The sequence below is a fragment of the Oryza sativa genome, chromosome 7 (genome assembly GCF_034140825.1).
Source record: "Oryza sativa Japonica Group chromosome 7, ASM3414082v1".
Classification (NCBI taxonomy): domain Eukaryota; kingdom Viridiplantae; phylum Streptophyta; class Magnoliopsida; order Poales; family Poaceae; genus Oryza; species Oryza sativa.
The window spans coordinates 5,416,926-5,444,049 of NC_089041.1; the positions used below are offsets into that span (position 1 = coordinate 5,416,926).

Genomic DNA, 27,124 nt, shown 5'->3' on the forward strand with positions numbered 1-27,124 from the left:
CCCGACCATCACGCCCGCATCTGCCCGTCTACTCCGTGCCGCCCGCCTACCGTGCTCTTTTGTCGCTCGCCGCTGGCCTCCCCTCACCGAAGAAGAGAAGAGAGAAGAGAAGAGAATGAGAGGAAAAGAGGAGAGGGCGGCTGACATGTGGGCCCCACGTATTTTTTTTAATTTTTTTGCTGACTAGAATGCTACGTCAGCGAAACCACCAATGTATACTGCTAAGGGACCTCCGGTGAATGGTTTGAATGAGTTTAGGGGCGAAAATTTCTGGTTTTGTGGTTTAGGGACCTCAAAAAAATCTCGCTGTTAAGTTGAGGGACCTCCAGTGAACTTATTCCATCAGATTTTCATCTTTCAACCGGAAAACCAGATACAACGGGTCCCTTAACTGTCAAAACCAGTGCAGATGAGGTCCCTCGGATGTTTTGGCTGACGTCGCGCCTACGTGTCTAATTTGACTTGGTCTTCATCTAATATGGCATTGACTTGGCGTTTACGTGGCAATTCGATCCGAAAAAATTATAAACCTCGTGGGACCCGCATGTCAATTTCACACAGAAATTAATAGAAAAAATGATGGGGCCCACATGGGGCCCACATGTCATTCTCAGCCCCCCTCTTCTTCCTCCTCTCTCCCCATCTCCCTCTCTTCAACTCTCTCTCCCCTCTCCTCTCTTGCGACGGAAAGGTAGCGGCGCGTGATGGCCGACGAGAGAGGAGGGAGCGGCGCGCGGCGGCGGAGGCATGGCAGGGGAGGCGCGGCGGAGGAGGGAGCGGCGGGAAGTGGCTCTCGCTGCGGTGGCGGGCGGGCCCTGAGCTGCCGCTGTTGCTGAGCCCGCATGCTTCGCGCTCTAGTGGCTAGCACGCGCAGTGGGTGACGAGCAGCGGCAAGTGGCGGCATCCCGGAAGTCAACCTCGCCTTTCCCGACCTCCACGTTCACCCGTCGCCATCACCGCCTTTTAGCTTTTTGAAGTAATGTATGGCGTTCCCGGCGAACCCCCCTCCCCCGCCTATTGGTATTTCTTAGTGACACTACTGGAAATATAATTCCCAGCAGTCGCACTAGAAATAATCCTGGTATATTATGGTTACAGATGTGATCCGCAAGCGCACGGATATACCATTGTAGCATTTCACCCGGGAGTATTCCAATGTATCGTATTTATTTTATCCCAAGGGAAGATATGATAAGAGAATACTATGCTAATAGTTAATATATTACTTATATACGTCAAGGTCTATGCGGGGGTAAGTTCAGTTCAAAGGGTAAGGTGACACACAGAAGAAAGAACTAAAAACTACTCTCACTAAAATATAGTCTAAGCTAAGTGGAGAACGAATAAGAAAAGTATCATTCATGTACTTCTAGTATACATACATCTTTAGTCTATACTCGCTATTATACAGTCATGCAACCAATGCCCCATACCCAGTGTCCTCTTAGTGTTTCGAGAAGCCACCCCTGACTGCCGAGTTCCTTACGATAGCCCATCATGACCATACAACCGGGGCTAAATACAGAGGAGTACCCTCCCCAGGAAATTAACTTAGGATTATATGCGGGCGAGGAGGAATACCCGTACTGAGCTGTCACCATCAGCGGCCCACCTCTCATCCGCAGCATATAACCCCAATTAATGGTATCTAATAATCTAAGCACCATGCTTACATTACTAAATACTACCCTACATCCTTGCAACCGACATAGAGCAATCGAATAATCGGACACTAAACACACACCAATACACCTATCTGGAAAGCTGGTTACACGACTATATTGATTCAAGTATAAAGTAAAGTCGGTACTCAAATAATATGAATGGAATAAAATACCGAACTTGTATAAAGAAGAATATTCTATTAATTCAATAAGTCTTACAAAAGGAATACGGAAAGCTATTAAAGCCATACCGGATTATATGCGGGCGAGGAGGAATACCCGTACTGAGCTGTCACCATCAGCGGCCCACCTCTCATCCGCAGCATATAACCCCAATTAATGGTATCTAATAATCTAAGCACCATGCTTACATTACTAAATACTACCCTACATCCTTGCAACCGACATAGAGCAATCGAATAATCGGACACTAAACACACACCAATACACCTATCTGGAAAGCTGGTTACACGACTATATTGAGTATAAAGTAAAGTCGGTACTCAAATAATATGAATGGAATAAAATACCGAACTTGTATAAAGAAGAATATTCTATTAATTCAATAAGTCTTACAAAAGGAATACGGAAAGCTATTAAAGCCATACCCGGAATCTCCTGAAGAGTCGAGGACTATGAAGACTATTCTATTTCCTACTCCACTAGCACTAGAACTACTAAACAATACTTGAGAGAGCTCTTGATCTTCTTCTTGAGGTGTGTGTGGGAATGAATGAGAGGAGGGGTATTTATAGCCCATGAGGTGCCTTGGGAGTGTGGAGATGCTCCAATCATCCTAGGAGCATCTTTGCTCTCCTCATGACAAGTGGCATGGTCAAGCATTCAAGAGCATCTTTCACCTCCTTGTGCCATGTGTCATTGCTTATGACGGTTTCTACCGGTAGAATTGCTCCCAACCGTCATAGGATACCTGTAGATAACTGCCGGTGGAAAATAGGCTGGATTAGGCCAGCTGGTGGTTCGGCCGAACCCTGGCCAGGCCTAATCAACCCACAATTCGGCGGGTGGATTCCTTATTTGTCACTTAACTCAGAACATGGAATTTTGGGCTTATTTGATCATGTCATATCTGAGTTCTCAGCCCATCTATCCACAAGTCTGATTCTTGACAGTGTCTGTTTGATTAATCGATTGTTGTACTGTCGATTATCCTCCATTTAGATAGCTTCTCCTGCATGGTTAGTTTTCCAAGCATATAGTGGAATAGAATATTTTATTTATGGAATAATGTATTGCAAGCATAGCCAGTCTTCATTAATTGGGTAGTATTGACGGTCGAAACTGGTCGATAACGACCGTCAACACCGCCGTCGCCGCCGAGGAGGAGGGCTCCCCAACAACAACTGTGCGGGACTCCTCGCCGCCCCTTCTCCTCCTCCACATCCCGCTGCGACGCGACCGACGGGTTGGGCTCCCGGCAGAAGGGGTCGGGCACCTTGAGGGAGAACACGAGGCGGTCGGCGCGGATGGGTGGCTCTGGCTACGTCGGCGGGAGCATCGACGATGCCGGTGGCGGCAGCGAGGCATCGAGCAGCGGGCGCTCGGAAGCCATGGGGGATGGGAGCGAGCATGGCTAGTGGGTCACCACTGGAAGCATGGCGGCGGATTTGGGCGGGAGGTCGCCGGCGACGGCAAGGTCAATGAAGGAGGCGGTGGCATGAGCACCGACACCCAACTCATCTCCGCCGGCCGCCGCAGCCAGGGCCACCTCCCGCTGCCCCTTCCACTTCCGCCCGTAGCTGCCAAAGCCGTGCCTCCGCCGCCACGCGCCGCCGCGCGCCGCTGCCTCTCCATCGCGAGAGAGGAGAGGGGAGAGAGTTAAAGAGAGGGAGATGGGGAGAAAGGAGGAAGAAGAGGGGGCTGAGAATGACATGTGAGGCCCACGTGGGTCCCATCATTTTTATTAATATCCATGTGAAACTGACATGTGGGTCCCACGAGGTTTATTATTTTTCCGGATCAAATTGCCATGTAAGTGTCACGTCAATGCCACATCATATGATGACCAAGTCAAATTAGTCACGTATGTGCCACGTCAGCCAAAACCACCGAGGGACCTCATCTGCACTACTTTTGATAGTTGAGGGACATGTTGTATCTAGTTTTCCGATTGAAGGATGAAAATCGGATTTGTTGACAAGTTAAGGGATCTCAGATGAACTTATTCATGGAAAAAAATAAAAAAATTATTTTTGAATCCCTTAACTGTAGGCCTAGTCTGATTCCCATCCCTCGATCGCAAAACCACATGCCCAAAAAAAAAAAAGCTCTACTACTTTTGGCGATGAGTGATCTGATTGGGAACGGTCTCCTCACGTGGCAGTCCATATTTGATTTGGGACGAAAGCTTGTGGCGAGCGATTTTTGTTTTCGCTTAAATTTTCCATTTTACATACCTCTCTACTGTTGAATTTCATTCGCTTCCCTTAAGCACAAAAATGGACATACGGTGTACCCTTTACTTCTAACACAAGGGGGTGTTTAGATTCAGGGGTATAAAGTCTTGGCGTATCACATCGAGTATTGTATAGGATGTCATATGGGGTGTTCGGACACTAATAAAAAAACTAATTACAGTATCCGTCAATAAACCACGAGACAAATTTATTGCCTAATTAATCCGTCATTAGCACATGTTTACTGTAGCACAACATTGTCAAATCATGGAGCAATTGGGCTTAAAAGATTTGTCTCGCAAAGCAGTCGCAATCTGTGCAATTAGTTATTTTTTAGCATATATTTAATACTTCATGCATGTCAGGGTTATGGATACCACATACCTAATATTAGTTGACTAAATCTCAGCAGGACCCACAACATACCATGTCTTATACAGAAACAACCTTCGGATATAGGAGTTCCGCATAAAGAAGGATGAATAGAGTTCTACATGGAAATGATAAGGATTACTCGGATTGTATCCATATTGGTTTCTCTAGTTCTACTTGGACAAGGGGACACCTATGGGTATAAATACAAGGCCCCTAAGAGGAGAGGGGACACAGAACAATAGATTAAAACACAAGATCAACATACAAGCCAACATGCGCCAAGACAAGACGTCGGATATCGACTTCAGAGATAAGCATGGCTAGTCCCCTACAGTGTCTACGGATACTGTCAGGAGAGACATAGCGCTTTCTTTGATCTCGCCGGATGCGGATTCGAGGAGGAAGGCTACTCTGTTGTCGACTACGAGTCAGAACTTCAGACCGCCATGTCGACAACAGTTAGATAGGCTATCCCAAATATTATATTGGTGTGATTATGGTGAATAAGAGCAACGACCGGCTTCGGCCAACAGGAGTAGGGTTATTACTTCACAATTCAGGGGCCCGAACCTGTATAAAAATCATCGTCCCCATCTCTTTTATTACAACCTCGCATATATCCTAGTACCAACAATCCCCATACTATGCAAATACCGGAATCGCGACATCAAACGTCGACAATGCAGATGTTTAAACGTTTGATATGATAGGGTATAAAATTTAGGGGTGGGATCTAAACACCCCCCAAGTATAAATCGAGAACGATTTTAGCTAACGTGATGTGTTGACTTGTCATCATCTGACATGGCGTATATGTGGTGCTTATACGACTTTGCAATTAAAAAACCAGTTTGTCCCTAGTGTCAATCACAAGAAAAGAAAAAAAAAGGGATTCACATGTCATCCATTATTTACAAAGCTAGTTCATGAGAATCCCGTGCCACGTAATTGGTCGAGTCACATGGCAAGCTTAAGGCATCACTAGTCATCGCCTACTCAGGGTACAACAAGGATGCTCCTACACCTATCGGTACCATAAATGCCACAATAGTGGTGAGGGCAACGAAGGGCTAAAATCTCCAAGCACAAACTTCGTCTCCTCGTGGCACACAACATAACCATGGACTACCTAAATTCTCTTCTAATGGTATCCCAGCATACCCATGTAGTCGCACTATAAAATGCTTGGATGGAATTCCCCAAGAAATCAATCCTTAATGACAATACATAGTAAACCATACAGACTCAGCCTATTTATCATCAAGGTTGGCAATCAAGCTTTATTTCACAAACACACCGATATGGAACATCGGGTTTTGAATATTTCCCAAATGACAATGCAATCGTAGCAGGGCTAAGCCAAACTACCTCGGCGATCAAACCTGTAAGGTAAGTTGCTGGCACAATATTTGTGGAGCTACCGATGACATGTTATTTCAATATCCTACCATCTATAAGGGCGACTAATAGGTGGGGTACGTTGGTTACACGTGCAAACCAAGGCCAAACAGTTTAATGCGTGACCTAAGCATTCACATTTACAAACAATGCAATTTTGCATATATATATACATATATATATATATACACATATATATATATATATATATGTATATATATATATATATATCTATATATATATATATACACACACATACATACATTTACAAAAAAGTTTTACTCGCATATTCACTCATGAGTAAAAATTTTACTAGGAGTAAAATTTTTTACTTACGGTGACATGTACGAATCTCAAACGTCCATTTTTAGATCCAACAGTAATTTACAAGTTTTCACTACGTACGTAGTTTGAACTAAATAATTTTCCCTAACCATGTCGAAATAATCGGTACAATAATTTTTTTACTCGATAAATCTATTAGATGGAACTCTGATAAAGTGGACAGAGAACATGGAGTAATTTTTTCACTTAACAAATCTACGGGAGAACCCAATAAAGTGGAAAGTACAGGAAACGAGAGATGGATGCATTCGGAAGCACGAAAGCAATTTTTTTACTGGCCGATCAATGCATATTGAACAGGAGCTAGTAACTTTTTAACTACTCAATATGATATCGTGTGGACGCTGTTCAAAAAGTTAAATCCTTTTAACGGGACCTAATCTAATCGGGCAGTGATTTTTTTACTCGTGACTGGATACATGCGGCATGAGAAGCAAAGTGATTTTTTTACTCGCTCTTAGTGGGAACCAGCAGGTGTATCGAACCAAAAAAATCTGAGATTGAAAACAACTATGTCCTGGGTTCGACTCTCCGTGGGAGCGAATTTTCCAGGATTTAACGGCGTTGTGCTTTCAGTGATAGGCGATGTACCCATCGACAGCGAGGCGCCTGTGGTGACTTCGTCAATCTCTCCAGGATTTGCCGGCCCAGTCTTCGAAGATGCTCATAGGGGTAGGGTTTGCGTGCGTGCGTTCATAGGGGTGAGTGCGCGTGCGTTGTGAGTGTCTGCGTTGTACTGTGTAATTCTCAAAAAAAAAAATTTGGAGAGGATAGCTTAGGGGCGCTAGAGAAAAATCGATAAATCCGGGAGAGCAATTTTTTTACCGACGTTGGAACGTGGGGTGGGAGCGGGGACGCCAGAGAGGAGCGATGGAATGGAAAAACTGGGAGTGAGGGAAGTCGTGACTCGCGCTATGAAGTTTCGTAGCACACGGTGTTTGTGTGTGGCGCACTGAGTGAGAGAGAGAGAGGAGGCAATATAGTCAAAGGTGGCTTGCCTTGGTCTTGCGATGGTTCTTCCTTGTGAAAAACAGCTCCTGGATCATCCTCAGGCTCAGCAACTATACGTGAAAAAGAGTAAAACAGCACAAAAGCTACTAAAATAGCCATAACAAAGCAAAATAGAGGTGCCATTAGGTACATCTCATTTTTAGAAAAATTATGAAAGTTGAACGGATTTACGGTTTGCAAGATATGAATTTTCAAAGTTTAAAAGATTTTCTGTTTAAAGGAAAAGTAGTTTCTTTTATTGGAAAGGAATATTCTGGAACAAGACTCCTTGTAAGGCCCACATTCAGTGACACCAGGGGGTCGGTCCATGGTAGACTGGGTCTACCTCGCACGCGGCGCGGTGACGGTGAGGCGGTAGAACACTTGTGGCGTGGGTGCTCGACCATACTAAGCGATGGAGCACGAGGAGCCGAGGAGGCGCGGTGATGGACTGGGAGCAGCGTCGTTGGCACGGCACGAACGTTGGGGCAAAAGCGAGACGCGGGGGGAGGGGGGGGGGGGGGGGCAAGGTGTCGCACGACGACGGGTTGGGCGACGTCTGCGTGGGACCGCGTGATGACGCATGCGACAGTGGCCGGCACTGTGCGAGGAAGTCGTCGGCTGGGCCCACTTTACCAGCGGGGGACGCGGGGAGAAGGTGGAGGCACATCCCGCGGGTTCGTCGCGGAGCGGCACGACGCGACACTGAGCACGGCTGTGCACGACATTGTGCGTCTCGCCCCATTTTGTCGAGCAGGTGGTGGGCAGGCGCGAAGGCTGCCAGGGAGGAGGAAGGAGTAGCTGGGCTGGACCTGGACTAGGCCAGTCGGGAGGGGGAGAAAAATGAGTCGGCCTGGGTGGCTGGGTGCTGGGCTAGGGGAGGGAGAGGAAAGGAGAACGATTTTACTTTATCTCACTCGAAAGATTTTTTTTATTTCTCACTCGATTTTCTCACTTAAATTTACAGTGCATTTTCTTGTAAGTTACAGTGTACACTGTAACTTTTGTAAGTTACACTGTAATTTTTGAATCTTCACATGTAAATTTTAAATTTTGTATTGGATTTGGTCTTTTTCTTGAGGATATGGTAATTTAATGTTCATTATGGTGTTTCTTAATTGCTTTTTGCTTTTTATTATATCTATCGGATTTTAATACAAAGATTAAAAATCTGTGTGATACGATTATAAAAATCTTTCGAAAGATGTATAGGTACTCCCGAAGGAGAAAGTCTAGAGCCCAAAGTGAATATGCTTTTATTATTATTATTTTCCTGGAATTTGGGATCTGGAAATTGAAGGGGATTTGAATAGGACTGAAATTTGGATTCAACAATAGCTGTAAATGGACTGTGGACTTTAATAAGAAGCGACTCCGGCTCGGACGCCCGATAGGAGGAGGTTAAAATCGAGCACTGATGTCGCTCAATTTACGTGCAAAACTATTTTAAATTGATTTTTCTCTTAAATTACTTATCCAAATCATGATCCGATTGCACCATTAAATTCATTGGAATTAAATCTTCAAAGCAAGACCACACATGGATATATTCCGACGAAAAAAATTTTTAGCTTATTATTGAATTATTTTTAAATGTTGCACGATGTTCCATCAGGTATATCGGAATTGTTTCACTAAGTAGATCGAAAATGTTTCACTCGTTTAAATCAGGTGTTGTTTCACCTTATATGAAAATAATATTTCAGCAAATAGCGAAAGAATGTTTCAGTTCACTGCAACATTAGATCTATACATAGTGAAACATTGTGAGTACACTAGGTGAAACATTTTTGGTGGAACAAAAAAAATAAAACGAATTCCCTTAATAGAGGGTTTCCAAAATATGTGGGTGATTTTTTGTAATGGAATATTTTTGTTCACTGCAACATTAGATCTATACATAGTAAAACATTGTAAGTACACTAGGTTAAACATTTTTTTGTGGAACAAAAAATAAACCAAATTCCCTTAATAGAGGGTTTCCAAAATATGTGGGTGATTTGTTTCAATGGAGTATATGGTGGATATACATGGTGGGACCAGGAGGAGACACTGCGCGTCAGGGAGGGGGGAGCGCCCAATCCGGGTTCCCCCACGCCGGTCGCCCGATGTTGAGCATTTCTGCTTTAATAATTCTAGGACTTTGTATGTGGACTTTTGGATGAATGATTTGAGATCTTTAGTGGCACAACCAAAATTCAAATGAGAGCCAAATTAATTTTGAAAATAAATTTTGTATTTAAGTTAGGTTTTTAAACGGAGGTGAAAAATCATGATGTTACAATCTTGAACGGCGGTGGCAGTGGAGGAGCAAGAGAGAGAGGGGGATAGAAAGAAGTGCTGACACATGGGTCTATACTTTTTTTTCTGGTCACTGACGTATGGATCCCACTAGTATTTCTTTTGTTCTTTTTATGAGATAGTATGTCAAAATTTGACTGGAGGTAATAAAAAGGAGAATAAAAAAAAGATTGCTCCAATTCAAACAAAAATTAAGAAAAATATAGAACTTTTCGTAAAAATATTATGTGGCTGGGAGCATGGAGTGAGGAGGAAGAACACTATTTGAAGCTGACGTTTGGGTCACCGGTTAAAAATGCAAAATTTGGTAATAAAACCCGGTCAAAAGTTTTTTTTTAAAAAAAAACTGCTAATAGCTAGTAATTTACAATTTGGGAAATAAAACCTGACATAAAGTACAGTATACTTTAAAATTTTCGAATAAGATGAATACCAAACAATTAATGGGACCGTATATTAAAACGGAGAAAGTGGAACGAATTGTACTTGAGTTGTAGGACTAGCACACATGCATATGTCGTCCTTGTAAAGTAAACGTGGAGGTATATTACTGGGAAGTTGAGTTTTTTCTGTGCTGTGTGTTGGGTGCGCGCGTGCTTAATCATATTAAATTTTAGTTTAAATCTTTAGTTTTCCTAAGCCACTACCAACAGTAACTTGCTTCACCAGCGACCAATATTTTGCTATAGTGCAACAGTTCCTTCCGGCTGCGCAGTGGCGTAGCCAGGAATTTTTCTTTAGGTAGTCCTAGTTCACACGTTCATGTCACGTGGTAAAATTTTCCTTGCACCATAAAACTGATATACAAATACAAATTTTGTGAAAATGTGATAGAAATAATATCTTCCAATGTCCATAAGCGGCTTACTTAACAAGCAAGTTCAAAATGTGCAAATATTACAACATAGAAAGTTCAACAATCAATATAGATCTTACACATAAATAGAAAATTACAAAGCCACTACCGCAGTGTACGCTTGGCCTTAGTCATGAAAGTTTGTATAATGTCTTCCTCACTAACTTTGGAGAAGATGTCTTTCTCAGTATATGTGACTAAGCAATGATTCAATAGATCATCATATATTCACTAATCAGTAACAATTTATAAATTGCATACTCAGTTATTCACAGACTCACTAATCTCTAATCACACTTCACAAATCGATTTAGCCATTTAGGAAGCTATTCGTTACCTGGGCTGAGCCACGGAGGGGAGACGGCGGCACGGAGCGGCGTCGGCGCGGACGGCGGGGAGGCCGAAGGGGAGGACGGTGTGGCGCTGGCGCGGACGGCGGTGGCGACGCCGGCACGGAGACGCGGAGTCGCGGCCTCGCGAGGAGGGGATGGGACGGCGGTGGCGGCGCCGCCTCGCCGGCGGGGAGTCGCATAAGGAGGGGAGGCCGGAGGGGATGGCACAGCGTCGGCGCGGACTGCGGGGAGCCGGCTAGCTGGGGACGACACCGGGCACCGGCGCGGAGTCACAGTCTCGCGGAGGCTGGCGGCTGGCGGCGTTGGGCTCGGGCGATTGGGCGAACTGGCTGAGACGCTGAGTGCCTGGGACTCTCCAACCCTAATGTTTCTGGGCTATTTGGGCCAAGCAACCTATTTGGGCCTAAATTTTTTAGGGGGTGGGGGGTCTTTGGGCCAAATTTTAGGGTAGTCCCGAGCCCACCGGGACTACCAGCTAGCTACGCCCCTGCGGCTGCGTGTGCCATGCGATGCTCTGTCGTGGCTGTCATCTGTCCGTCCGCTTGCCAACCCGATATGCTTGCCCTCTCCACCACACATCACACACCCATCAATCCTCAATTCATCTGCTTGCCCTCTACAGCACACACCCATCAATTCTCAATTTATGAAAAGAAATCCCTAATCCATCGGAGAAATCGACGCCAACCCCTCCGCCCCATCGATCACCAGTTCGCCGACGACTGCCTTTCTCTTCCCCGACCTGCGTTCTTCCCCACCCACCGCCTGTGATTGTAGGGTTGCCCCGTGGTGGTTGTCGCTGGTTATAGTCGTCGTCCAGCTATCTCTATTGGTCAGGCTGCCGGCGCACTGGCCGCACCCATCAAGGCTCCCGATTGTTGCCCTGGTCGAGCGGCTGCCATCTGCCAGCACGTCCGCTCCGGACAGCTGACTTCATCCTCGGTTTTCTTCGGTAAGCCATTTTTCTCTATACCGCTCTTTCTTGCTGTTGCTTCCTGAAGACACGGTTTATTAAAATAATATCACATACCGACGTTGTGCTCGATCACAAGCTATCAAGAGAAAGAAGGCTACTATGGTTGAATACTTTGCATATAGGCTTCATGACAGAGCTGATGACATCAATACTCCTATGCGCTGCAAGAGAGCTGCAAGAGAGGAACCCAGGCTTATGTCATAGATGCCTATTGTTGTATGGAAGAATCTCACCTGAGTCACTACAGATTCAAGACATTTCAGCTTAAGTATAGAGCAGCTTCATTCAATGAGGTATCCACTATGGTCCATTCAGGCATCACAGAAGCATCAGATGCCGGGTAGCGAGTTATATTGCCTTCTTCTTATATTGGGGGGCCAAGATATTTATACCAAACTTACTTAGATTCGGTTGCTCTATGTAGAAAATATGGTTGCCCTGATTTGTTTATCACTTTCACATCAAACTAGCCACTCGGTTGCGCTTCGCGCAACTCTAAGTTACGGCATAACCTATCTATATGAGTGGGCAATCAATAGAGTCAGTTTGGTGAGGATACTACCGCCTCTATCGTAAAATATATTACAATTGAGTCGGTTTGATTTATTTATCTAAGTTTTTTTTAAGCGTGAGTTATTTTTTTATGTTTGCAAAATTAATTGAATTATCCGAATGATCAAACACATATAAAAAATTCAACGGCACCATATATTTAAAAATGAAGATAATATTACCTATTTTCAGATTTCTTGAGATGGATTTCCATTAAGAAAAAAAAGGTAAAATTAAAAATGAAAGGTTGTGATTGATGTAGGTAACAAAGTAAATGAATAAATTAAATATTTTTTCTTTATTGATCAAGGTAAAATTGATGGAGTATTGCAGCCTCACATGACTGGAAGGACTATTAACCTTAAAAAAAAATATTAACCTCACATGACTGAAAATATTCTTTACCTCGAAGAACTGGAAGGACTACAATATTTTTTACCTTGAAATTTACGGGTGAGGCTACATTCAATATTTTTTTCTTTATTTGATCAGTCGATCAATTAATCGAAGTAGTGTTTTACAGCCCCATCGTTTGGCCTAAAAAGCCAAAGAATAAGCCAAAATTTGAATTTTTAAACTTGATTTTGAAGTTGATTTTAAAATGCTTTTAACGTAATTTTTGTTAATGTTGGCTTTTAAGTCGCTACTGTCGGTGACATGGGACCGGGAGTATCATGACTTAGAGACTTGAGGCAGACACGATCACCCACGTGGCCTAACCCCCTCGGGGGGGGGGGGGGGGGGGCGGGCCCGAGGGTGATACGGCCGCCCTTCTCTTTGTCTCCCCGAGGGGTCGGACCGCTCCCGTCTCGGCCCCGAGGGCCGAGGCGCCCCGACCCCTTGTGGGTTTTGCGCCGCGTATATAGGGTAGGTGAGCATAACGGGGCTCACCTAACCGCATTTATTGCGGTTTGGACGAGCGCGTCACGCCACATGTAGCGCAGTATGGCACGCTCGTTTATCCGGTCTGTGACCGGTCACAGATCGGTCAGATTGCGGGTTAGGAGGCAACAGGCGATCTGACACACGCCTCGCCCCGTCCCGTCAGGATGAGAGTCTCTAGGCACTCGTCCCTAGCCGGAGCCAGCGTGCTAGCTCCTGGAGATGGCACGTTGGTCCTGGTCAGATATATGCCAGGCTTTATCCCAACCATTATAAGCAAGACGTTGTATGAAGAAGGGCGAACATGCAGATTGCTAAACTGACACGTGGTGGACAAAGGTGACCGGTCTGTGACTGGTCTGACACTGGTTATGTCGCCGGAAGACAACCGTGTTCCCACGTTGCAGCTGCTTCCGGCGGAGTGGAGGTAGGTATGGGCCGTCCCATTAGAAGGGTCACTCGGGCAGCAACCGTTGCAAATCTCCGCCCATTTATGAAGAGATGACAGGGTGATCCCCGAGGTCAGACGAACGAGGACGCGTGGCCACACTAAAAAACAGGCAGTGTTTCAGCTTCCAAGAGAAGGCAAGCCAAGTTTTACTATAGATAGGATGGGCCCCCACCCAAAAAGAGAGAGAGGGAGAAGTGGTGCATGTGGTATCCCCTTGAGATATAAAAGGAGGACCTTGCCCACTTAAGAGGGAGAGGCCGGAAGGGGGGATGATCTGGAGAGGGGATCCCATGAGAAAAAAAAAGGAGAAGAGGGTTTTTAGAATAAGAGCTCTCTGGCTCTCCAGCTCTTTGTAGCTTCTTCATACACAGATCCACCAGAACACAGGAGTAGGGTATTACGCTTCTCAGCGGCCCGAACCTGTATACATCGCCCGTGTCTTGTGCTTTTTCCATTCTCGCGAACTTTCCACAGACTAGGAGCTTAGAATCTCACCTAGGGCCCCCGGCCGAACCGGTAAAGTGGGGCCTGCACGGTCTCCCGGTGAGGAGCCCCACGCTCTGTCATCTGGCGCGCCAGGTAGGGGACTCTGCGTGTGTTTTTCTAAGCTCCCGCATTCTTTCGTGTGCGCCAAGCTTTTCCTGTTCAGCCCAATGGCCGAACAAGCAAAGGCGCACAACCTCTCTCCGAGTGTTAGCGGTGACGATGGGGAGCCGAACCCACGCCATCGAGCTCGTACTCCACCGCCCCCTCCACGCCAAAGTCCTAGGCGGGAGGAGGCGCTCGAGAGGGTCGAAGGATCCGCGACTTCGACATCCACGGGTGATGGGGAAGGGCGGCGAGATGGGGAGCGTCGCCTCCTCGTCTACGGCGACGGCAGCACGCCCCAGGGCGCGCTCCAAGCTGCGGGCGCGCTCCTACGTCACCCGCTCATTGTCCCTGACCCGGAGTCTCCAGCCCAACGTTGGCTGGACGACGTGGCCAACTTGGTCATGACGGCGCGGCAGCGCCTAGATGCTGGTGGGCGGTCCTCCGCCACCAAGACCTCTGGTACTGCTACCACCGGCTCCGCGTCGTCAAGACGGAGGGCGCGGCGAGCGGCGGCCGCTGTTCGCCATTCGGCCGCCACTCCTTCGTCAGCGCCTCCGACCCGGGAAGATCTGCGTGGGGGGCCGGATGCCCGCATCAGTATCGAGCGCCGGCGTAATGGCCGACGTGCTGCCCACGCAACGGAGGGCGCCTCCTCGTCCGGAGTGTCACCTCAACACGGACGCGGGGATCAGCCCTCCGTGCCCCCGGTTGGTGGTGTCGGCTGTAGAGCCTTTGTGGCGAGCCTTCGGAACGTCCGTTGGCCCCCAAGGTTCCGGCCCACCATCGCCGAAAAATATGACGGGAGCGTCAACCCCGCCGAGTTTCTCCAGGTCTACACGACCGGGATCGAGGCCGCCGGGGGTGACGACAGGGTCATGGCGAATTTCTTTCCCATGGCCCTGAAGGGACAGGCGCGGGGTTGGCTAATGAACTTGCCACCCGCGTCCGTCCACTCTTGGGAGGACTTGTGCCAACAGTTCACCATGAACTTTCAAGGCACATATCCGCGTCCAGGTGAGGAAGCGGACTTGCACGCAGTACAGCGAAGGGATGAGTCACTTCGCTCATACATTCAGCGGTTCTGTCAAGTCCGCAACACCATACCATGCATCCCTGCACACGCGGTGATCTACGCGTTTAGGGGGGGGTGTGCGGCACAACCGCATGCTCGAAAAGATCGCCTCCAAGGAGCCCCAGACTACCGCGGAGCTTTTTCAGCTCACGGACCGAGTGGCTCGTAAGGAGGAGTCATGGACCTGGAACCCCTCCGGTTCTGGTGTGGCAGCTTCGGCCGCCCCCGGATCCGCTGCTCGGACAGGGCGGCGTGACAGGAGGAGGAAGAAAAGGTCAGCCCATTCCGACGACGAGGGTCATGTCCTCGCCGTCGAGGGTGCTTCGCGGGCCACCCGAAAGGGGAGGCCTGCGAGCGACAAAAAGGAGGCCAGCGCTCCCAGCAGGGAGCGCCCAACCGGCAAGTGGTGCACCGTCCACAACACCTCCCTTCACGACCTCGCGGACTGCCGTGCAGTCAAAAGTTTGGCTGAGTGGACGAGGAAGTGGGAGGAGGAGAGGAGGCAGGAGCGCCGAGAGGGCAAGTCCCCGGCGGTTCCTTCCGGCAATCGGCGAAGAGAGGCCAAACAGAAGGCCCCCGCCGAGGACATCGATGACGGCGATGATGACCTGGGTTTCCAAGAGCCTGGGGCCACCATTGCCACTGTCGATGGGGGAGCGTGTGCTCACGTTTCTCGCCGGAGCCTCAAGGCCATGAAGCGAGAGCTTCTGGCCGCGGCCCCTACTCATGAGGCGACGCGCCGGGCGCGGTGGTCAGAGGTTGCCCTCACCTTCGACCAGACCGACCACCCACCGTGCGTTGCCCGAGGAGGACAGGTCGCAATGGTGGTTTCCCCCACTGTTTGCAACGTGAAGCTGGGGCGTGTCCTCATTGATGGGGGAGCAGCCCTCAACATCCTTTCCCCCGCAGCCTTTGACGCCATCAAGGCCCCGGGGATGGTGCTCCGGCCGTCCCAGCCGATTATCGGTGTGACGCCGGGGCACACTTGGCCGCTAGGTCATATCGACCTCCCGGTCACCTTCGGTGGATCCGCCAACTTCCGCACGGAACGGGTGAACTTTGATGTGGCGGACCTCAGTCTGCCCTACAACGCGGTCCTAGGGAGGCCCGCGTTGGTGAAGTTCATGGCGGCGGTCCATTACGCCTACCTCCAGATGAAGATGCCGGGCCCCGGTGGCCCCATCTCTGTCCATGGCGACCTCAAAGTCGCGCTCGCTTGTATGGAGCAGCGCGCGGACCACCTCGCCGCTGCGTCCAAGCCCGAGGGTGGCGACGAGAGGCTTGGCACCTCCGTCCCCGCCGCCCCGAGGCAGCGGATAGTCACGTGCGACGAGGTCCCGGTCAAGGAGGTTGCCCTGGGCGACGGCCCGTCCAAGACCACACGAATCGGTGGTCTTCTGGATGGCAAATAGGAAGACGCGCTCGTCTCCTTCCTGCGGGCAAACGCTGACATCTTCACATGGAGACCGGCGGATATGCCCGGGGTCCCTAGGGAGGTGATTGAGCACCGTCTCGCCGTGCGGCCGGGCGCAAAGCCGGTCCGGCAGAAAGTGCGCCGGCAGGCCCCGGAACGTCAAGCTTTCATCCGCGAGGAGGTGGCGCGACTTCTGGAGGCCGGATTCATCCGCGAGGTCATCCATCCGGAGTGGCTGGCGAACCCGGTGGTCGTTCCCAAGGCGAACGGCAAGCTTCGGATGTGCATCGACTACACCGACCTTAACAAGGCATGTCCTAAGGACCCTTACCCCCTTCCTCGCATAGATCAGATTGTCGACTCCACAGCGGGGTGCGACCTTTTGTGTTTTCTAGATGCATACTCTGGTTACCATCAGATTCGCATGGCTAGGGAGGATGAGGAAAAAACTGCGTTCATTACCCCCATAGGAACTTATTGTTATACGACAATGCCATTCGGGTTAAAGAATGCAGGTCCTACTTTTCAACGTACTACTCGAATTTCTTTGGGTAGCCAAATAGGACGTAATGTTGAGGCTTATGTCGATGACTTGGTTGTGAAGACCCGCGACCGAGAAACTTTACTTTCAGATCTGGCGGAAACTTTCGAGAGTCTCCGCTCCACCTGCATAAAGCTGAACCCCGATAAGTACGTGTTCGGTGTACCTGCGGGCAAGCTTCTCGGGTTCTTGGTCTCTGCCCGAGGCATTGAGGCCAACCCCGAGAAGATACGAGCTATAGAACGGATGCGCCCCCCCAGCAAGCTTAGGGATGTGCAATGCGTCACCGGTTGCATGGCCGCCCTAAGTCGGTTCATATCGAGGCTGGGAGAGAAGGCGCTACCCTTATTTAAGCTCCTCAAACGCTCCGGGCCGTTTACCTGGACGGAGGAAGCTGAACGTGCCCTCACTCAGTTGAAGGCGTATCTTAGCTCTCCCCCAGTTCTGGTCGCCCCGGAGCCAGGTGAACCCTTGCTACTCTACTTAGCGGCGACCCCGCAGGTAGTTAGTGCGGCGTTAGTTGTGGAGCGCGATGAGGACAACCCTCATTCCGCGCATCCCCACCCTGTGTTGGCTTGGCCCGGGAGAGAGCAGGGAGGAGAGGCTCCCGAGCCGAACGGTGGCCCAAGGCCCCCGACGACCGGAGCTGGCCCTCTGCCCGCTTGTCAGACGGTGCCAGGTGCCCCCGACCCCCAGGATGGCCCGGGGGCCACTGCGGGAAGGCCGCACCTATCGCCCTCTGACCCCGAGGTTAACCCTGTGCCGACTCGACCCGGGAGAGAGCAGGGAGAAGAGGCCCCCGAGCCGAACGGTGGCCTAAGGCTCCCGATGACCGGGGTTGACCCTTTGCCCGCTTGTCCGACGACGCCAGGAGCCCCCGACCCCCAGGACGGCCCTGAGGCCACTGTGGGAAGGCCGCACCTGTCGTCCTCCGACCCCGAGGTCGTCAGCACAGAAGACAAGTGCGCCCCGCGAGGCCGCTTGGACGAAGAGCGCCCCAGGGATGCGACCCCTGGCGAAGAGGATCGGCCCCACCGAAAGGTGCAGCGGCCCGTCTACTTTGTTAGTGAGGCCCTCCGGGACGCCAAGACCCGATACCCTCAGGTCCAGAAGATGCTTTACGCTATTATGATGGCTTCGAGGAAACTGCGCCATTATTTTCAGGCGCATCGGGTCACGGTGGTTACGTCTTACCCCCTCGCCCAAATCTTGCATAATCGAGAGGGTACAGGACGGGTGGTGAAATGGACAATTGAACTTTCTGAGTTCGATTTGCACTTTGAACCACGTCACGCTATCAAGAGCCAGGCCCTCGCCGATTTTGTGGCAGAGTGGACCCCGGCTCCCGAGCCCGTCTCAGTCCCCGAGGCCAGCTCGGGCCCCTCGCAGCTGCCTCACACCGCCCACTGGGTGATGCAGTTCGACGGCTCCCTGTCTCTTCAGGGCGCCGGTGCGGGGGTCATATTGACCTCACCGAGCGGAGACGTCCTCAGATACCTGGTTCGCCTTGACTTTCGGGCGACCAATAATATGGCAGAGTACGAGGGACTCCTTGCGGGACTCAGGGTGGCAGCTGGACTGGGGATCCGCCGCCTCCTGGTGTTAGGCGACTCCCAGCTAGTGGTTAACCAGGTCTGTAAGGAATACCGGTGCTCTGACCCGCAGATGGATGCTTACGTACGCCAAGTACGACGTATGGAGCGCCATTTCGACGGGATAGAGCTTCGGCATGTGCCCAGACGGGATAACACGATTGCCGACGAACTCTCACGGCTCGCTTCCTCACGAGCCCAGACCCCACCGGGCGCCTTTGAAGAAAGGCTTGCCCAGCCATCGGCGCGACCTGACCCCTTAGGGGAGACGGACGCACCTGACCGGCCCCCGAGGCCCGTCGGAGTCCAGGCCTCGGGACCCGAGGGGAGCGCTCCCAGCTCCCTTAGATTGATTGCTTGGATCGTTAAGATCCAAGCATACCTCACAGATAAGACTCTACCCGAGGACCGCGAAGGAAGTGAACGCGTCCAGCGCATCTCCAAACGCTACGTGCTGATAGAAGGGACCCTCTATCGGCGCGCGGCTAACGGAATCCTCCTGAAGTGCATTCCTCGGGAACAAGGCGTCGAGCTTCTTGCTGATATCCATGAAGGCGAATGCGGAGCCCACTCCGCCTCGCGCACCTTGGTTGGCAAAGCCTTTCGTCAAGGTTTCTATTGGCCAACAGCTCTCAATGATGCGGTCGACCTGGTCCGGCGATGCAGAGCGTGTCAGTTCCACGCCAAGCAAATCCATCAGCCGGCCCAGGCACTGCAGATCATTCCACTTTCATGGCCGTTTGCTGTCTGGGGGCTCGATATCCTGGGTCCGTTTAGGCGGGCCCCGGGCGGGTTTGAGTATCTGTATGTCGCGATCGACAAGTTCACTAAGTGGCCCGAGGCTTATCCGGTCGTCAAGATCGATAAGCACTCCGCACTTAAATTCATTAAGGGCATCACAGCCCGGTTTGGGGTGCCTAACCGTATTATTACGGATAACGGCACCCAATTCACTAGTGAGCTTTTCGGTGACTACTGCGAAGACATGGGCATTAAACTCTGCTTCGCCTCACCCGCCCACCCCAGAAGCAATGGCCAAGTGGAGCGCGCCAATGCGGAAATCCTCAAAGGCCTTAAAACCAAGACCTTCAACATCCTCAAGAAGCACGACGATTCGTGGATCGAGGAGTTGCCAGCAGTGCTCTGAGCCAACCGAACCACACCAAGCCGAGCAACCGGGGAAACGCCTTTCTTCCTCGTCTACGGCGCGGAGGCGGTTCTCCCATTCGAGCTCACCCTGAAGTCCCCTCGGGCCACCATGTACTGCGAGGCTGATCAAGATCAGCTTCGCAGAGATGACCTCGACTACTTGGAAGAGCGAAGGCGGCGCGCGGCCCTCCGAGCCACACGCTACCAGCAGAGCCTGCGGCGCTACCATCAGCGCCACGTCCGGGCACGTTCACTCTGCGTCGACGACCTCGTCCTACGCCGCGTCCAAACGCGTGCTGGATTGAGCAAGCTCTCACCAATGTGGGAGGGTCCGTATCGAGTGATCGGCGTCCCCCGGCCGGGCTCCGTTCGGCTGGCCACGGGCGACGGCACAGAGCTGCCTAACCCGTGGAACATTGAACACCTTCGTCGCTTCTACCCCTAATGGAGTTCGGGTGTCAGGTTTCGGGCTCGGGCCAACCCCGCACCCCCTTCAGGCGTGCAGGGTTGGCCGGGGGCTACCACATATGCATATTTTTTCTTCTATCTGTATTTCAATAAAAGCATTTTCGATTTCCTAAAGGCTGTATCTGTGCTGTTGTTCCCTTTTGAAGAATCTTGACTTAAAATAGGTCACTTGTGCTCAATCCTGCCCTCGGGGGCTCGGGTCGGCTAAAATCGCCAAAAGGGGCCCAGAACCGAGCCGTGCCCCGGGGCGTGGTGAACTCCGGGGGGAAATCGGCAAAAACCCACAATCGGGTCACCCATAACCCTCGGTCACCACGCTCCCGGCCTGGCCAGTCTCGACACGTGGATCTCCCCAGGCACTAGCCCCGACCCGCGCCTTTTGAGGACTGGGACCTGGGCACGAGCCCTTAATCAAGTTAAGACATAAAAGGACCACGGCACAGATCATCCTCATCTCATACACATAGCAAAATGAAATTGACACAGAAATTTCTTTATTTTGATTGCAGATTAAGTTAATCTATACAAAAAGGAGGCCCGAAGGCCTTGGAAGAAAGAAAAGAAGAAAAAACTGAGGATTGGCGGGGGCCTGGGGGCTCACTCCGATGCACCCGGGTCGCCAGCCTCGTCGCCACTATCGCCCACACCGCCGTCATCGTCCTCCTCGTCGGAGTTGAGGGCGAACGCGAGCCGAGGGGCCGAACCCTCGAAGCTGTGGACGATATGGTCGGCGGCATCCCGGACCTGCGCGCGCGCGCCGTCCTCAGTCCCGGGAGGGAACTCGTCCAGCGCCGTCCATGCGGAGAAGTCGGGGTCCCTGGCCTGGTAACTCGCCAGTACGAGCTCCACCGCTCCTCGGGCGAGGTCCCTCGAGGATGACTTAATCGTCCCCTCGAGCTCCTCGGGGAGCCGCTGGAGAGTCCCGGCCATCTCCGAGAGGCGCTGGGCGAGGCCCCCCTGGTTGGCGGCGTACTTCACAGTCCGCCCGCCCCAGAGACCCGCCTGCCGCCCGGCGCAGTCTAAACGGGACACGGCGTCGCGAAGCATGCTGGGCCCTATCTCGCCTGCCAGGCGAAGGGCCTCGACCTCCCCGGTGGACGAATCCAGCGCGCCCTGCAGATCCGCGATGGTGTGTTCGGCAGCTGCGAGGCGGGCGGCTAAGTCGCTGTCGCCCGTGGCTGCCCCGCCGCTACGCGCCCTTGCATCCAGCTCCCTTGCCTGCGCCTCGAGTTCAGCGGCCCGCTGGTTCAGTGCGGCCCTCTCGGCGCGGGCACTTTCCAGATTGCGACGCGCTTGTTCCTCTTGCGCAGCTTCGCGGAGGGACGCGCTCTCCACTAGCCTCTGTGCTGCGGCCTCGGCCTCCTCGAGGGCTCGCTCCCGCTCGGTGAGCGTATCCTCGTGGAGGCGGAGTGCGGACTCTTCTTCGGCACAGGCGGCTTCGTGCACCGCCAGTGTGACCTCCCGAATAGCAACGGCGGCCTCGCGGTCCGCCAGGTCCCTCTCCACGACGCAGGCACGCTCTTCCAGCGCCATGGCACGGGCCTCAAGGGTTTCTTCGCGCCGCCGGGATGCCACCTCGGTCTCCGCCGCCCGCCGTTCTCGGGCAGCGGCAGCGTCAAGGACCCCCCGGGCGGCGTCGAGCTTCTTCCCTAGCTCCGCCTCCTAGCTCCCGTATTGAAGGCGGAGGTCGTCCTGCGCCTCGTTCATCACGGTAGTGGCGATGAGGGCAGCCCCCCTCTCCTCCTCCACCTCCCTGGCGATCTCCCCCAGCATCTTCCGACGGGCTTCGAGCTCTGAGACGTGCCGGCGGTGTGCCTTACGGCCCACCTCCACCATGGCCTCCACCGAGCGACGCCCCTCTTCGACACGTGCCCATGCGGCGTCGAGCTCCACCCGCTCTGCTTGCAAGGCCTCCATCTGGGCACTTAACCCGTCCAACACCGTGGTGTTAGCGACGGCCAAGGCCTGCAGAAGAGGCTCTGCGCTCAGTGGGGCAGCGGAAGGCGTGGGGGAGAGCCGCCTCGGTGAGGATGCCGCGCGGCTCGGCCCGCCGATGGACGTGCCGGACTCAGGGATGTCCCCCGACCTGGCTTGTCCTGAGCGTCGCCCGAGGGAGTGGGCCCAAGCGATGCGCCTGCGACCTCGTCGCGAGCTGCCTCGGAAGTCGTCGCCGCCTCGGCCTGGCGAAGTCTGGCCTCCTCCCGAGCGGCTTCTTCAGCTTGGCGAGCTCGGACGGCCACCTGGGCGGCCTCCTCGGCTTCCCGTAGGCGATTCGCGGCTTCTCGCCGGTCAGATTCCCGCCTCCGAGCCTCCGTGGTCGCCGCATTTTCGGCCTCAGATTGGCCGGACTTGAATTGGCAAGAAGGACGCGACGGGATCTCGCTGAAGCAGAAGAAAAGCCAGAAGACAAACAAGATGGGTGAATGAAAACTTGTGTTGGAAGAATGAATACAGCCACAATGGGCGTGGGACGAACTTGCGAGGGGGTCGGTTAAACGACCACCTTGGAGGGGAAATGAGGTTTCCCCGGGATGGTTCTGTCCCCCCCATCTTGCGGAGCCGTTTCTTCTTCCGCTCCCCCTCGGGCTGCGGCGTCGGTGCGGCCCCCTCCGGGCGCCTGCTGCTGACACGCGCCGCCCCGCCCCCTCGGGGAGGAGATGGGGAGGAAGTACCCTCTTGCTTCCTCTTCCCTCGGGCGTCGGCAGGGCGGCTGCCCCCCGAGCCCCCATCACGGGGCCCGGAAGCACAACCCCCTCCTAGGGTAGATTGATCTCCCTTGCGTCTCCCGCTCGCACCGTCATGGCCCTTAGGAGCTCGTTCCTCTGAGGCCCCGACCGCCATCATGATGGACAGGATGTTGGCGCGATCTGGATCGCTGCAGAGGGGGAGGACTCCTTGGGGGATGAGGGATGCCTCCGCGGAGCTGAGATTCAGCACCCGTTGGATCATTACCTTGAAGTCTTCGGGGACCCTGTCCCATTTGACCCCCCGGTGGGTCCTCATACAGTCCTCGGACCCGGTGTACTCCCAGGCGCCCCGGGCGCGCCGCTGGAGTGGCGCGATCCGGCGACGAAGATAGTCGCCGAACACCATGGCCCCTGTGAGCCCCTGGGATCGCAGGCCCGCCAGGCGGTCGAGGACGGCGTCGTAGCCATCTCCCAGATCTACCGGCGCCCGCCAGTTGGAGGCCTGCGCTGGAGGCTGGCTCGGAAGTCGGAGGCGCGCTTCGTCGGCGAGGGGGGTGTAGAACCAGTCGCTCTTCCAGTCATCCCACTTCTTGCGGAGGACGCAGGGAATGTAGCGGTTCAGCACCGGCCCCCGCGGCTGGAAGTAGCAACCACCAACCACCGACGGCGGCGACACCGGCTGTACGGTGAAGAACCACCAGAACAGCCGAAGGGATGGGCGCACCCCGATGAACATCTCGCACAGGTGCGCGAAGATGGCCAATGTCATTACCGCGTTGGGGGTGAGGTGCGCCATCTGGAGATCGTAAAACTCCAGAACATCCATGAAGAAAGAAGAAAATGGCGGAACCAGCCCTGCCATAGCAAAAGGGAGGAAGAAGACGGACCGCCCCGGGTAGCGTGGCGCCGGGCATCCCTCGCCCAGCGAGACTATCTCCCGGCCGGTGGCAGATTCCGGCATGAAGCGGCGCGGCAGCCCGGCCTGTCTCTCGCTCACGATGCGGGAAGGCGGCAGCACGCTACCGTCAAGCGGAGCGGAGCCCCGTGCCATGACGCCGGAAGAAGAGATGTTTGAGAGCGAGCGCGTGTGGCGAAGGTAGGGCACAGGAAACAAGGAGTTAGGGCGCAAGCGGCGAAGACAAGGGGAATAATGGCGAGAGGAAGGAAGCAAATCTCTTCCTCGGCGACTTTATACCCTTGCCAACGCTGTGCCCGGCTCCTCGTTTCTCGCGCCCACTATCTTGCCCCCTCGTTTCTCGCGCCCACGCTTCCACTAATCCCATTCGCCCGTTTGCGGTGCATGAGGTGGATATGCGGCTGTGGCAGTCGAGATGGAACATATCGTGCGCGCGTTAATTACGCTCGCCGACCGAAGCGCCATCACCATATCTCCAGGAAAAACGAACCGGCTTGTCCCGATTTTTAGACCTGCCCCACCTGTCACCAGGCCTTAGGAAGTGGCGTCACGCCCGACCGCTTCCCTCGAGGAGGGCGATCGCCCTGGCATAACGCCGGGGGCTACTGTCAGTGACATGGGACCGGGAGTATCATGACTTAGAGACTTGAGGCAGACACGATCACCCACGTGGCCTAACCCCCTCGGGGGGGGGGGGGGGGGTCGGGCCCGAGGGTGATACGGCCGCCCTTCTCTTTGTCTCCCCGAGGGGTCGGACCGCTCCCGTCTCGGCCCCGAGGGCCGAGGCGCCCCGACCCCTTGTGGGTTTTGCGCCGCGTATATGGGGTAGGTGAGCATAGCGGGGCTCACCTAACCGCATTTATTGCGGTTTGGACGAGCGCGTCACGCCACATGTAGCGCAGTATGGCATGCTCGTTTATCCGGTCTGTGACCGGTCACAGATCGGTCAGATTGCGGGTTAGGAGGCAACAGGCGATCTGACACACGCCTCGCCCCGTCCCGTCAGGATGAGAGTCTCTAGGCACTCGTCCCTAGCCGGAGCCAGCGTGCTAGCTCCTGGAGATGGCACGTTGGTCCTGGTCAGATATATGCCAGGCTTTATCCCAACCATTATAAGCAAGACGTTGTATGAAGAAGGGCGAACATGCAGATTGCTAAACTGACACGTGGTGGACAAAGGTGACCGGTCTGTGACTGGTCTGACACTGGTTATGTCGCCGGAAGACAACCGTGTTCCCACGTTGCACCTGCTTCCGGCGGAGTGGAGGTAGGTATGGGCCGTCCCATCAGAAGGGTCACTCGGGCAGCAGCCGTTGCAAATCTCCGCCCATTTATGAAGAGATGACAGGGTGATCCCCGAGGTCAGACGAACGAGGACGCGTGGCCACACTCAAAAACAGGCAGTGTTTCAGCTTCCAAGAGAAGGCAAGCCAAGTTTTACTATAGATAGGATGGGCCCCCACCCAAAAAGAGAGAGAGGTAGAAGTGGTGCATGTGGTATCCCCTTAAGATATAAAAGGAGGACCTTGCCCACTTAAGAGGGAGAGGCCGGAAGGGGGGATGATCTGGAGAGGGGATCCCACGAGAAAAAAAAAAGGAGAAGAGGGTTTTTAGAATAAGAGCTCTCTGGCTCTCCAGCTCTTTGTAGCTTCTTCATACACAGATCCACCAGAACACAGGAGTAGGGTATTACGCTTCTCAGCGGCCCGAACCTGTATACATCGCCAGTGTCTTGTGCTTTTTCCATTCTCGCGAACTTTCCACAGACTAGGAGCTTAGAATCTCACCCAGGGCCCCCGGCCGAACCGGCAAAGGGGGGCCTGCGCGGTCTCCCGGTGAGGAGCCCCACGCTCTGTCAGCTACGAATAAATCTACAAAAGTTTTACTTATAAATTAATTTTAATTTTCTAATAAGCCAAATAAGCCATTTTAAACAAAATGGCAACCGATGAGAGCCTTAAATATCCTAGACATGTGAGTTCTCAAAGATGGAGTATTTGTGACCTTTTGTCTCGAAGCCTCCAGATTGACCCAATGGATTCTATTCTCATATATTGATCCAACGGTCCTTTTGTTTTACCAGTCTCATCCGATGGTGCTTGCAATTTCCGACGACGTGGCTCATTCTTCTTTCAAGCAGCTTGCTGCTTTCACCTATCTAGAATCCTTATGGTCAGAGGTAACACAAGCTTTGGCTACCATCCCTGGGCAACACTCAGCTGATAGGCCTGATATTATTAATCATGTATTCCATGTTAAGCTGCACCTCTTCATGAACGACATCGTAAAGAAGAAATTTTTTTGGCCCTGTCACTACAGGTAATAATTTAATTGTTTATGAATCATGACACAACATACTACACACTTCATATATTAGAATATTTTGTATGTGTCATTCTCACATAATTTTTCCTTTTATGTAGTTGTGTACACAATTGAATTTCAGAAGCATGGACTTCCACATGTTCACATCATATCGTGGTTAGATAAGAGTGGTCCATTGACACTTGCTGATATTGACAGACTAATATCGGCACAGCTTCCAGATCCATCCATTGATCGAGTTGGTTATGACGCTGTTGCGGCATTCATGATGCATGGACCTTGTGGTGATGCAAATCCATATTGTTCATGCATGGTTGACAGTAAATGCTCAAAGAATTACCCAAAGGAATATTGTGATAAAACAACAATCCTGCCAAATGGCCATGTAAGGTATGCTCGGCCAAAAAAATGATATAATTGTTGCCAAAAATGAAATTTCTCTTGATAATCGGCATGTTGTCCCCCACAATATCGATTTATTAGTCAAATATGAGGCGCATGTCAATATGGAAAGAGATAATCGTGATGGAATGGAAAAGTATCTATTCAAATATGTTGCTAAGGGTTTTGATTGTTCGAGGGTTGGTCTCAAGCGCAAACGGGCATGTGCTGGAACTAATGAGATTCATGACTATTTAGAATGTAGATGTATAGCGCCGAATGAGGCAGCGTGGCGTTTGCTTCAGTTTAAGATTCACTATACTGATCCTGCTATTGAGCGTCTCCATGTACATATGCCATTAGAGAATAGTGTTACATTCATAGAGGATGATAATCTAGAATAGATCTTGGATAACCCACGCAATCGT

The 27,124-nt window shown here is 52.1% G+C and overlaps 1 protein-coding gene across 5 annotated transcripts; it reads left to right on the forward strand.

Annotated features, from left to right (window-relative positions):
• Nucleotides 1–11,330: 11,330 nt before the first annotated feature.
• Nucleotides 11,331–26,868, forward strand: LOC107281496 (uncharacterized). Of its 5 annotated transcripts, XM_066312220.1 has the most exons (4): nucleotides 11,331–11,651; nucleotides 11,798–25,964; nucleotides 26,074–26,309; nucleotides 26,414–26,868. In XM_066312220.1, exon 2 carries the CDS (start codon nucleotides 15,316–15,318, stop codon nucleotides 16,633–16,635), a length of 1,320 nt encoding a protein of 439 aa, XP_066168317.1. In that variant the 5' UTR covers nucleotides 11,331–11,651; nucleotides 11,798–15,315; the 3' UTR covers nucleotides 16,636–25,964; nucleotides 26,074–26,309; nucleotides 26,414–26,868. The 5 variants fall into 5 exon arrangements, 4 of the variants coding, with proteins under 4 accessions (XP_066168317.1, XP_066168316.1, XP_066168314.1 ...); XR_001547277.3 differs by lacking the exon at nucleotides 11,798–25,964; XM_066312219.1 differs by having other exon boundaries at nucleotides 11,798–26,309.
• The last annotated feature ends 256 nt before the right edge of the window (nucleotides 26,869–27,124 follow it).